Source organism: Carassius auratus, chromosome 35 (genome assembly GCF_003368295.1).
Source record: "Carassius auratus strain Wakin chromosome 35, ASM336829v1, whole genome shotgun sequence".
Taxonomy (NCBI): domain Eukaryota; kingdom Metazoa; phylum Chordata; class Actinopteri; order Cypriniformes; family Cyprinidae; genus Carassius; species Carassius auratus.
In genome coordinates this window covers 15,801,501-15,812,810 of record NC_039277.1, presented here as the reverse complement: position 1 = coordinate 15,812,810, position 11,310 = coordinate 15,801,501, and the positions used below count along the sequence as shown (strand labels likewise).

Here is an 11,310-nt window from a genome sequence, read left to right as displayed (position 1 = left end):
TATTGTAATCCTGAAGCCTTGAACTGCAGTTCAATGTGTAGTAGTGGGCCAAGCTGGCTAAAAACATCTCAGTTCGTTTGTCTTTATGATTTCTTCATCTTTTCTGGTCTCCTAGCTTTGGTCAGACTGATCTGTTGGTAAATTTAAAGGGGTTTTGGACACTTGGACACTCAGGCTCAATATAACTGCCTCAAGTGAAATTAATTAATTTCATGGAACAATTAATACATAAGAAAATATCAAGGACATGTTTTTGAATTGTAGTCCATTTCATCATTTAAATAAAACAAAATCATTAAGTGCTATCCTTCCGCCGAAAGATATAACCCCTCACGTAAATAATCTAGCGTAAAAGTATGCTGCGCATTGATACTTACAAAACTATGGTTTAACGTCCTACTGTATATTTAAACATGGCTAGAAACTTTTCGTTGTTAAAAAATTCAACAGTCCAATTTTTTTTTTTTTTTTCAAGTTGTGAACCTGACCTCCATTATTTATTTATATACAAACACGCTATAATTGCAGGGTTTTTTATTACTACATTTATATCTTCAATTTAAAGTTGTTAAGTGGGATCCTACAGTCAGATCAGAGTTACTCGTTGGGCGGTGTAAGTTTCCTGAATGACTTCATTACTCACTTGTTGGTTACTTTTCTAATCATTATAAAGGTGGACTACATGAGTTTTGGCGTGGGTCCAATTTTAATTATTTTGCGGCTCCTATAAAACTAGACGCTGCCGCTGATTTAGTCAGTCGGTTCTGTCTTTTCTTGGGGGTTTACGGAGCGCATCAAGAGTACAATTGCTCCTCCTTGTGGTTAATGATGGTAACTGCATAGACCTTATGAAGTCCTGAGGAGGGAAACATTTTGTTAAGTCTTTATGCGACAGTAAAAAAAGAAGCAAAACATTTTGTTGGTGTTTTTTTTAATAACTTCTTTCATTGTGTACATGTTTGTATCAAAAATGATATTAAATCAATAGGCTTATAGATATTAGACTATGCTAGCGTGCCCTTCATCCTTTGACTGTAACCTAGTGGTATTTCTGGCGTTTTACATTTGTATATTTTCTCTTTTTCCGCAGGATTTGAATGAGAACCGTGTTTTTCTTCTTGCACAGAAGCCTAGTTTTCAGCTGCTGCAAGTCTAAGATGCCATAAACCTGAACCTTAATTTAATTTTGCAGTTTTCAACAGTGAGGTCTGTAGTGTGTATTAGCATTCCCATTCATCCTTGTGGCAGTTGAAGTATACTTGTGTCCAGCTTTGCTCAGTAATAACTGACTGGTTGATGGCACAAGAACATGCATAGCTCCTCAAAACACCTGAGCTGTGATGTTAAAAGCAGCAGATAGAGGAATAAATAAGTCTATTTTAATGCATTTAAGATCCTCTAAATAGAATCAGCCATTGGTTAAAAATATTATACTTCCTCATAATACTGTAATATACTGAAATACATTTGATGATATGTAGCTTAAAATACACAGCCAATTTTGAACGGCAGACAATTGAAGAAAAAAAAAAAGCCTTTTGCTTTTACAAAGGAGTAGTTACAACCATGCTGACCAGCCTAATTCTCACCCCTTTGTTTATTAAGCCTAGGAATATCACAGAAACATGCAGAATATATGATATCTGCCAGGACTTATGTTTGGTAATGTGGGAAATGGTCATAGGCCATGGTTTCCAACCATTTTTATGACTTGGTTTCATTTTCCATGTGCCTCCACTAACCCACTGGAACGTTAAGACGATATTATTTATTTACTTATTTATTTTTATTATTTGATTTTTTGCAAGTCTCATAAATTGCTTTACCTTCAATCAGATTTCTTAAGTGGCTTAACTTAAAATATCTAGGTCCAGCCTATTGTGTATATATATATATTTAAAGAGAGAGAGAGAGAGAGAGATATTAATAGTATGAAACAAATGAATAGAAATTCAGATTTTAGGTAGAAACACTTTAAGAGGCTCATTTTCGTGCACTTTATCCAGGAAGCCGAGGTTAAAATAAGGGTAGAGGGTCTCAGTGAAGGTGTCCTTGAAGGTGTAGAGGTGCGTCATGCTCTCGGCATTGTAGAAGGACACCAGGCCTCTTTTGTAGTCCAGATACACGCCGATCCTCGCCAGTGGCTCCTCCAAAGACAGCAATGTTGGCGGAGACGTCCCGGCCATATACTGAACTCCATATGATAGTGAGAGCGTCCAGAAGCCGTTGGCAGGCATGGTATTGATGACACCTTTTCTCGTGACGGATTCACGAGCAGCTCCCACGGTCCACACGGTGCTGCTGTACACCTCCACCTCCCAGTAGTGGCGGCCTTTAGTGAACCCTTGACTGCCCAAGAGAGAGAGCGCGGCGTTGAATCGCTGGGGATTGTCCTGCACCGCGCTGTTGAAGGTCTGGTAGCGCACACAGGTGAGTGAAGATGTAAGACTGAGCCAGGGGTTCGCTGTTTTGGAGTTAAATGTGATGGCTGAGGGAACTAGAAAGGGAACAATGTAGCGGAGAAGAGTTAGTTCATGCATCCTAGAAATGAATATTTGCTCACGCTCTGGTCGTACAAAATGCAGGTGAGTTTGGGTGCCATTGGTTCAAACAGCTGACAAAAAAAAAAAAAAAGAAAATATCCACAAGTAATCCACAGAATTCCAGGCTATGAATTAATGTCTAGTGAAGCAGAAATCTGCATGCTTGTGAGAGAAAAACTTCGAACCAACTTCTGGCTAAAATATGAATCTATTATCCATAATATTTCCATAATATGGATTTTATTATTTTGGATAATGGTCTTGTATTTTGTCCAGAAGTGATGGTTAAAAGTTAATAATATCTTAATGATGGATTTGTTTCTTACAAACAGGCAGATTTTTGAGTGGAATGGATAATTTGTGGATTATTGTGATGTTTTTTTGGCTTTCATTCTGACGGCACCCATTTGCTGCAGAGAATCCATTGGTGACTAAGTGATGTAATAGTAAATTTCTCCCAATCTGATGAAGAAAAAACTATGTCTACATCCTTGACATTTTTTTCATGTATTTATGCAGCATTATTCAATGTGAAAATGTATATTATACTTATTTTTTATTTATTTAGGATCATTCTCAAACCTGGATAGATGCTTCCCTTCAGTGACTTCCACACTCTGTACTGCAGGGGCCCAGCGAAGCGGCCCTCACACAGTCTGGGAGGCTTCAGTGCCGGCTTCTCAAACTTCAGTGGCTGCCTGCTTAAAACAACACAGGCCCAGACATAAAAACAATTCAAGCACTTCCTCGTGAAAATATTAGTGTTAATATCAAATGTAACAGATCCATAGAGGTCTCTTACCTTTGAGGCAGGCCCTTTATACTCTGTAAAACAGACAGGAAAAAGGAGATTGATGAAATTGGCTCAGTTCGAGAGGCAGGGACAGAAGTTTTCCACATGAGATCAGGGTTTGAATCGAAGCTACACATTTTTTTTCATCCACAACTCTGGAAAATCCCCTGGTGCTGCACTAATGACATTATCTTCCCATTGCAAAGCTGAGATAATTACACTGTATCCTGTGTTGGCCAAAGTTATACCCCACAGAGCTTTCTGTTAGCAGTAATGTATTGAAATGATTATTTAGGATATATTATAACTTTACATCCTTAATACATGTTTAAACACTGCTTAAAAATATTATTTAGTATCATTTATATGAATATATTACTGTGTATACAACATTACAACATTACATCTTTCTTTAAAGGGTCGTTCACACAGCATATCATGACATGACATCATGACAGCATATCATTTGAGGACACTTGATTGTAAGTAGCCGTTCCTTCTCTACTGCAGTATCCAACTGTATCTGATGCCAGATTACACATGCATCACTGTCTGCACACCCATTGCCAACAGTCTGACACTTCAGTTTTGCCTCAAATCACCACCTCCCAATGAAAATAGATGTCTTTTGTTTGCTTTCTGTCAGTGTGACGTGTGGCTTTGCACCCACCCTGAGTAGTCTGTGAGGATCATTTTCACTGAGTTTGTCCTCGATGTCATTCATGGCTCTGCGAAGGCGTGATATCTCCACACTGAGTAGGGCCTTGTGCTCATCAAGCCTTATCAGCTCTCGCCGTTCCTCCGTCTTCAGCTTGACTTGCAGGAGTTTCTCTTCCTGGTACAGGAACTGATGAAGCTCGCTGAACTGCGCCTCTATCCTCTGCTTCAGATCTGCAGTGTGGTCCTGGGTAGAAAAACAAGAATTCGAGGTGATGTTTTGCCTCAGAGGTGAAAGTCAACATGCTTTTGCCAATTGCAACCTAATTCGATTACAGGATGTTTAATAAAAACATTTATTAAAATTGACTGGATCATGAAAAGTGACCATTTTATAGCAGAATGAGCCCCGAATTGTTCTTTTTTCCAAATTTTTGGTCAAAGTTTTTGCTGAGTCTTAAGCACCAATCAATCACTTTACACACATACTACACAAACACACACAACATTTTAATGGAACATGTTTTTCTGTCAGCATTTATGCACTCACAATATTCCAAAACTGCATTTTATACCTCTGCAGAACATTTTTTTGGAAAACGTGTCTCACTGAAAGTCAGTGGAGTACAGTGATGTCATTGTATGGACCAAATCAGTTTGTCTTTTTTGTGTTTGGAACAACATGATGGTGAGAACACTTTAAATAATGGCATCTATGGGTCCAGAAAAATGCATGGAATCTTTAATTGCACAAAATGTTCTGAAAAAGAGTGTAAAATACTTTTAAGAACATAACTTTTAATTAATGTTGAACTGAACCTACAAGTTATTATACTTATTGGAAAGCATTAAACATTTAGATGATTAGGTGTTAGTCAGGTTAGGATTAGGAATCATTTCCAATGCTTTTCAAGTTAAGAGGTATTGGAGATTGCGGATGAGGTTTAATTTCTTCTTACCTTCAGTTTCTTCACCTCCTCTTCAGTCTCTTTCTCACACTCTAGAGCACTGTTGAGCTCTTTTTGAAGAGCATTTGCTGAAGTAGTCAGAGAAGCCTGTTCAACACAAACACGATGAGCTTTCAGCTGAGCCGAGGAAGTTAGAAAACATGTCTTTGGTTCTTACCCTGTATCTCTTCTGTGCATCTTGCAGACACACCAGCGTGTGAGCCCGGTGATCCTGAGAGATCCCACACACCAGACACACCAGCTCCTGGTCTTCCTCGCAAAACAGCTTCAGCTCTTCTCTGTGTCGGTTGCAAAGCGGGGTCGGGGGAACTGTGTCTGCTGATAACCCGGTCAGCTGATCCCCACTTTCCTTGATCCCTTGGCAGTAGCTCTCCACAATGTTGGCCACAATACGGTTGGGTCTGTAGCTCTGGCCTGGAAAAACTTTCCGGCACTGAGGACAGGAACCAGATCCACAGTGGACTTTTCCACGAGGACCGCCCCAGTAACTCGTAATGCAGGCCTTGCAGAAAGTGTGGTCGCAGGGCAAGGAAACCGGTTGCTTGAACAGGTCCAAGCAGATGGAGCAGGTGAGATCCCTGCTTAGGCGCTGCGCAGAGCTATTGGACACTCGAGGACTGATTTCAGCTCTCAGTTTTTGCTTGTCCATTTTGTCCGGTGTGGGAAGATTGTTGGACATCTAGTGTGTTTTGTGCTTTGATCTTCTGTGGTGTTTTCCTCTTCGTCTCTTCTCTCCCAGCTCTCTCAGAGCTCTGGCTGCGTATTTCCTGTTGATTATGAGAAAGGATAGGGGGAGCTGAGGGGGCGGCTCTAGTTTACGGCTTGATCCTGCCGAAAGTTGGCTGGACTTGCTCTGGTTTGCTTCATCGTGACGTCAGACCTACAGCCAAAAAAACTTTATTTTTAGAGAACGCCCCTTCTATGCATTGGTCCCCATGAATTCCATTACAAGAAACTTTATTGCAGAAACACAGTAACCTGGTATTTATCCAAAACCCTTTAATCCTCTCCATATCATGGTGCGTATGTCAGCACATAAAGCTTTGTGAGTAAAACCAGATGTGCCCTACTTTCTTTTTAAACTTTCATAAAGAACAAGAGTGTATTCAGATTTGAAAAGCTTATTTCTTGATGCATCATTCATGTTTGGTCTTACATCTTCCACCTAATGACTTTTTAATATTTTATTTTATTAGATTTATCAGCGTATGTATCAAAGTTCTCTCTAACAAATTCTACCTAGTTATTTTCTATTCTATTCTATTCTATTCTATTCTATTCTATTCTATTCTATTCAGAAAATAAACTTTTCTTGCACTAGTACCAGTTACTTTTATATTAATTAATTCAATCTAAATCTCAGTTTGGTCTCACAACGTTCAATATGTTTTTACTACTACATTCTCTGTGCTTTGTAAGTGCTGTTGAGTTTCCAATGTTGCATGCCTCTGTCATTAGTGAAGCAATAAATAGTTTTCTCCCCTGAGTGACAATAAAGTTAATCTTATTCATTTATTATAATAACCAAATTGTCATTTAGTATTATTTCAGTGTAAAATAGCTACATTTTCAAAGTAAGTATTTGAGGACGACTGCAAGGACAGTTGTTCATCTAGTTGAAAGTGCCATTGTGGTCTGCACATGCCTGCAGCAGTGGCTGCTGTAATCTCAAGGGACTGCAAGCCAAAAAGAAAGAGTTGGATTTGAGTTCCCTCCCCATATTCCCCAGGACCGCTCGGCCTACGCTTCCTTCCTGTTCGTCTGGTATTGTTGAAGTTCAGTTCCATATATCCTGCCCCTCTTCTAAGTTCCCTGAAGAAAAAAAAGAGATGGTGCTACAGCTATAATTTAATACAGAGCAGAATAGTCAAAATGATGTTTGAATAAACCTAGATAGTCGTGGAGTGTCTCTTGGGAAATACAAATTCAAAGTCTCGAGGGCTCAGAGCGACTCAGAAATGGGTTTTGGTTCAACTCTGCAGTCTCTGATGGTATCGCAGTCTTCACAGGAAACTTGGCAGTCATGATAGGGGCTTTTAAATCACAGACTCTTACAGTTGTTTACTAACATTGGGAAATTCCACCCCATTTCATTTGGGTGGGTTCAGGAGCTTTGAGGCTGTATTGGGAAAACAAAAAACCCCGCAGTAGGAACCAGCTAGTAAACCCTGCGGTTGAGGATTATGCCTGCAACATGGGACAGTGTTTGGCCGTTCTCTGATTCGTGTGAATCAACAGCTTACAGTCTCGTGTGAGTTTCAGCTTGAGTCACCATTTGATCCCATTCCAAGGATGTTATCATGCACTCCTGAACAGATGCTCTTATATTCCCTTTGTTAGAACATGCTACGGAGAAATGCTTATATATACACAACCTGAGGTCATGCTGTAGATCGCTTTTAATGCGAGAGACTGCAAAATAATAACTGTTGTGACGTTTCAAAGATTTGACAAAGTTCATCTATAATATAGTTCAACCTATATATATATATATATATATATATATATATATATATATATATATATATATATACACACAGTATATATCAGTATATAAAAGTTATATAAAAGTATATAAAAGTTATATAAAAGTATATAAAAGTTAAGTAGCAAAAGGTAGAAAAGCTAGTTTTCTGCTATAATTTTTAAAGTTTTCTTTCTTTTCAGTACTCTGAACTGATAGTTAATCTAAATCTATGTATAATTATTATACACATAATTATTATGCAGTTGATTATTTATTTTTTTCTTCTTACTTGACTTTAGCAGTTTTCGTAGAAACATAGGTAAGGTAACATCATACATCTTATCTCCTGATTGCAATAACAGAAAAAAAGAAAAAAAGAAAAACGGCAAGTCAACCAATAAAAAAAGGCTCAAATGATATTGATAAAATATCAGTGAAACAAGTCATATCCAGGCCTTTTTTATCATAGTCCATGATCAAACAACTGTTCACCACATAAGTATTATATATATGAAACAATAAGGACATCTTTTATAAACGCAAATCACTTTTTCCATAAACATTTAGTTTGAAAATATCACATTGGTGGATCAGTTAGTTAATGTAAATGGGTTTCTTTTTACCTATAAGGTGTTTTATATATATATATATATATATATATATATATATATATATATATATATATATTTATATATATTTATATATATATTTTATTTTGTATACAATGCAAAAAACACTTAAAACGCCGAAAATGTGTAAACTTTTCAATTTTGTTGCGTAATATTTTTTTTTTCTGTTATTGCATCTCGACAAGCTGTTTGTTAATAACAGTGTGCCCTCTTGAGGCAAAATGCTGAACTCCAAAATTAATAGTTTTCAATATTCGTCACGATATATATATATAGAGAGAGAGAGAGAGAGAGAGAGAGAGAGAGAGAGAGAGAGAGAGAGAGAGATAGAGATAGATAGATAGATAGATAGATGATAGATGTGTTTTACATATATACCCAGATATTCATGTCATTTTTTTTCAGCCTTTGTTCCTCCTAAATACTTTAAATTGTATTTATATGATTACATTTCCATTTTAAACATTAAAAACATAGTAGTAGTTACTGGTTTGACAAAGCACAAGCTCACGCAGCACGCAACCAAATGCGTATGAAATTACGCCCTCTTGTGGTCAGGGGCTGCACTTCCGTCCGTGTTCCAAGAGGAATCCAGCGTCACAGGAAATGACGAAGGCAAGAGTGGGACAGTTTATGAAACTCCCAGCAAAAGCGCGCGCAGTTACATTCAGAGCCTCGAGAGAACAGAAGACGGGACAGATACACCTGTGTTTCTTGCAGACTCTTTGGATTTGTACGTGCTGCCGTTGAAACACTTCGATAGGCTGCGATTCCTACATTTGAAGACAAGCAGAAAACCAGGCCGCGCTTGTGTCATAACAGGAATTAGATACCTTTTTTTTACCCATAAAAAGCAGCACGATGTTTGAGGCACGTCTCGTTCAAGGATCAATCCTTAAGAAGGTTCTGGAGGCTCTGAAAGACCTCATCACCGAAGCCTGCTGGGATGTCAGCTCCTCGGGCATCTCGCTGCAGAGCATGGATTCATCTCATGTGTCCTCTGGTGCAGCTGACGCTCCGGAGCGATGGGTTCGACTCCTACCGCTGCGACAGAAACCTGGCCATGGGTGTCAATTTGAGCAGGTAACGTTACTGAAGGAAATGATACGGGTTTAGTGTTATTTGTCATGTAACGTTAACCGCGTAACTTAGAGCGTGAAATCTGAACATGTCTGTTTATTATGCCCGCCTGTGCAAGGTAAAAGGAGCCCGCCATTTGTAAGTAGTAAAAATGTGGTTTGTTCCTTTCCCGATTATGAGTTTTGTTGAAATGCATTTTTAATGCGTCTCAGATGATCACAGTTCAAAAAGGTTTAGTGGTATTTGGCGCGTAGAGTGCTTCCTGCATTCTCCCCTCACTGTTGAATGTGACGTCATTTACCCGCGCTCTAGCTGGTTGGCGCGAAAAAGAGCCGGGCTGTGCAATTAGACAATAAAACTTAGTCAAAAGAGACGCAAACCAACGTTTTAGACTGAAAGTCAAATAACCAATGGAATAATAACTACATATAGTGTTTAAAATAAAACGTAATTGCATTTTTCAGTAAAAAGTGCCCAAAACTAATTATTTTTCTTGTTTTCCTAGCATGTCAAAGATTCTGAAGTGTGCTGGGAATGAAGATATCATCACACTTAGGGCAGAAGACAATGCAGACTCTTTGGCACTTGTCTTTGAAACACTCAGTGAGTTCATAAGGCTTTATTACAATTTATTCGTTACATATTTAACCTAAAATTCAGAATAAGAATTCCAGTGTACATAAGCCATATCTATTTTTTTTTACTGGCTAATATGTATTTACTGATAGTGTCCTATAAATTATTATAGTAAGAGCACTTGCTGACCTTCAAGTGTGTTTTCAGATCAGGAGAAAGTGTCGGACTATGAGATGAAACTGATGGATCTGGATGTGGAGCAGCTAGGGATTCCAGTAAGAATTATTTCACAAATTCTGATATCAATGTGCATGTTTTCTTTTTGCTTTATTTTTCTCCAGAGATTATGTCCTGTTCTGTTTTTCACTTCAGGAGCAGGAATACAGCTGTGTGGTGAAGATGCCCTCTGGTGAGTTTGCCCGTATCTGTAGGGATCTGTCACAGATCGGTGATGCTGTCATGATCTCTTGTGCCAAGGATGGTGTGAAGTTCTCTGCCAGCGGAGAGCTGGGCACAGGCAACGTCAAGCTCTCACAGACCAGCAATGTCGACAAGGAGGATGAAGCGGTAACATTCTTTTTACACTGGGAACAAAAGTCAAGTGTAGCAGTTGTGCAGATTTGTATGGTATGAATGAAATTGACAACATCGTGTTCCCTACAGGTGACGATTGAGATGAATGAGCCTGTGCAGCTCATTTTTGCTTTGAACTACCTGAACTTCTTCACCAAGGCCACTCCTTTGTCCAAAACAGTCACACTCAGCATGTCCGCAGACATTCCACTAGGTAAGGAGAAACGCTTACATGATCATATTAAATCACCTTTTGAGTAAAATCGGTTGAAGTGATTGACCGTCTTTTTCCCTTCTGCAGTGGTAGAGTACAAGATTGCAGACATGGGACACGTCAAATACTACCTGGCACCCAAGATTGATGAAGAATCATCTTAAATCCAAGTTCAAGACTGAAGTCTGGCATCTGTCATATCAGACATGATTTCAATAGATGTTTTGGGAAAATGCATTTTATTCCTCTTTGTCTGCTGTGGTTTCCAGTTCAATGGATTCACATTTCTGTGGCCATCTAAGCCAGTTTGTTTGATTGGCAGATAAATAGCCACACTTCACCAATGGTAGTTTGGTAATTCGCTTTACTGGCTCTGAGGGCTGAATCTAGAGTTCTTAAGACTCACCTTTGACTCAGTCTCATTTTCCCTATCTTTGTGCTCTTGTCTTTTTGACTCCACTTAGGGTTTCTGTCCAACTGCTCATTTCAGTGTGTAGATAATGTCTGTAAATATGCTAATTGGACACATCCAGTCAACCATTAATAAAACTTTTTGTAATGATGATTTGTTTCTGTGTGTTTTCTTATGGCATTACATACTCTATATTTTAACAAAATGTACTGTGTAGTAAATGTAATGAAGGTTTAAAAGTCTGCTTGGAGCAATGTAAATTAATTTGGCCACTAGAAGGAGCCAGCGATTAATGAATTGTACTGTAGTTTAAGGTTTGCACAAAAATCAATTATATATTTTTTGGCCATTTCCTTGTCGAAGGCCTGCTGAAGATTTCCCAAAAGAGTTATTGCAGA

The 11,310-nt window shown here is 38.5% G+C and overlaps 2 protein-coding genes across 3 annotated transcripts; one reads left to right on the top strand and one right to left on the bottom strand.

Moving 5' to 3' along the window:
* Positions 1-574: 574 nt before the first annotated feature.
* On the bottom strand, positions 575-5,783 carry LOC113054595 (zinc-binding protein A33-like). 2 transcript variants are annotated; one of them, XM_026220248.1, is made up of 6 exons: positions 5,119-5,783; positions 4,953-5,048; positions 4,007-4,240; positions 3,346-3,368; positions 3,126-3,244; positions 575-2,497 (listed from the first exon to the last, which is right to left on the bottom strand). In XM_026220248.1, the coding sequence occupies exons 1-6, from the start codon at positions 5,638-5,640 to the stop codon at positions 1,953-1,955; spliced, it is 1,539 nt and encodes a 512-aa protein (XP_026076033.1). In that variant the 5' UTR covers positions 5,641-5,783; the 3' UTR covers positions 575-1,952. The 2 variants fall into 2 exon arrangements, with proteins under 2 accessions (XP_026076033.1, XP_026076034.1); XM_026220249.1 differs by having other exon boundaries at positions 3,126-3,241.
* Positions 5,784-8,693: 2,910 nt separating this feature from the next.
* On the top strand, positions 8,694-11,065 carry LOC113054603 (proliferating cell nuclear antigen-like). The gene is given in 7 exon segments (XM_026220262.1): positions 8,694-9,056; positions 9,058-9,140; positions 9,643-9,740; positions 9,921-9,988; positions 10,086-10,280; positions 10,377-10,500; positions 10,588-11,065. Coding segments are annotated over 7 exon segments (783 nt in total). The 5' UTR covers positions 8,694-8,918; the 3' UTR covers positions 10,665-11,065.
* Positions 11,066-11,310: the final 245 nt, after the last annotated feature.

What these genes read in the sequence shown, in the direction of transcription:
- LOC113054595 (XM_026220248.1), bottom strand. Translation starts at nt 5,640, where the DNA reads ATGTCCAACAATCTTCCCACACCGGACAAAATGGACAAGCAAAAACTG. An exon ending in AGGAGGTGAAGAAACTGAAG is followed by an intron (nt 4,241 to 4,952) that starts GTAAGAAGAAAT and finishes TTTTCTACCCAG; the next exon opens with GACCACACTGCAGATCTGAA. An exon ending in GAAGGGAAGCATCTATCCAG is followed by an intron (nt 2,498 to 3,125) that starts GTTTGAGAATGA and finishes TTCCCTTTCTAG; the next exon opens with TTCCCTCAGCCATCACATTT.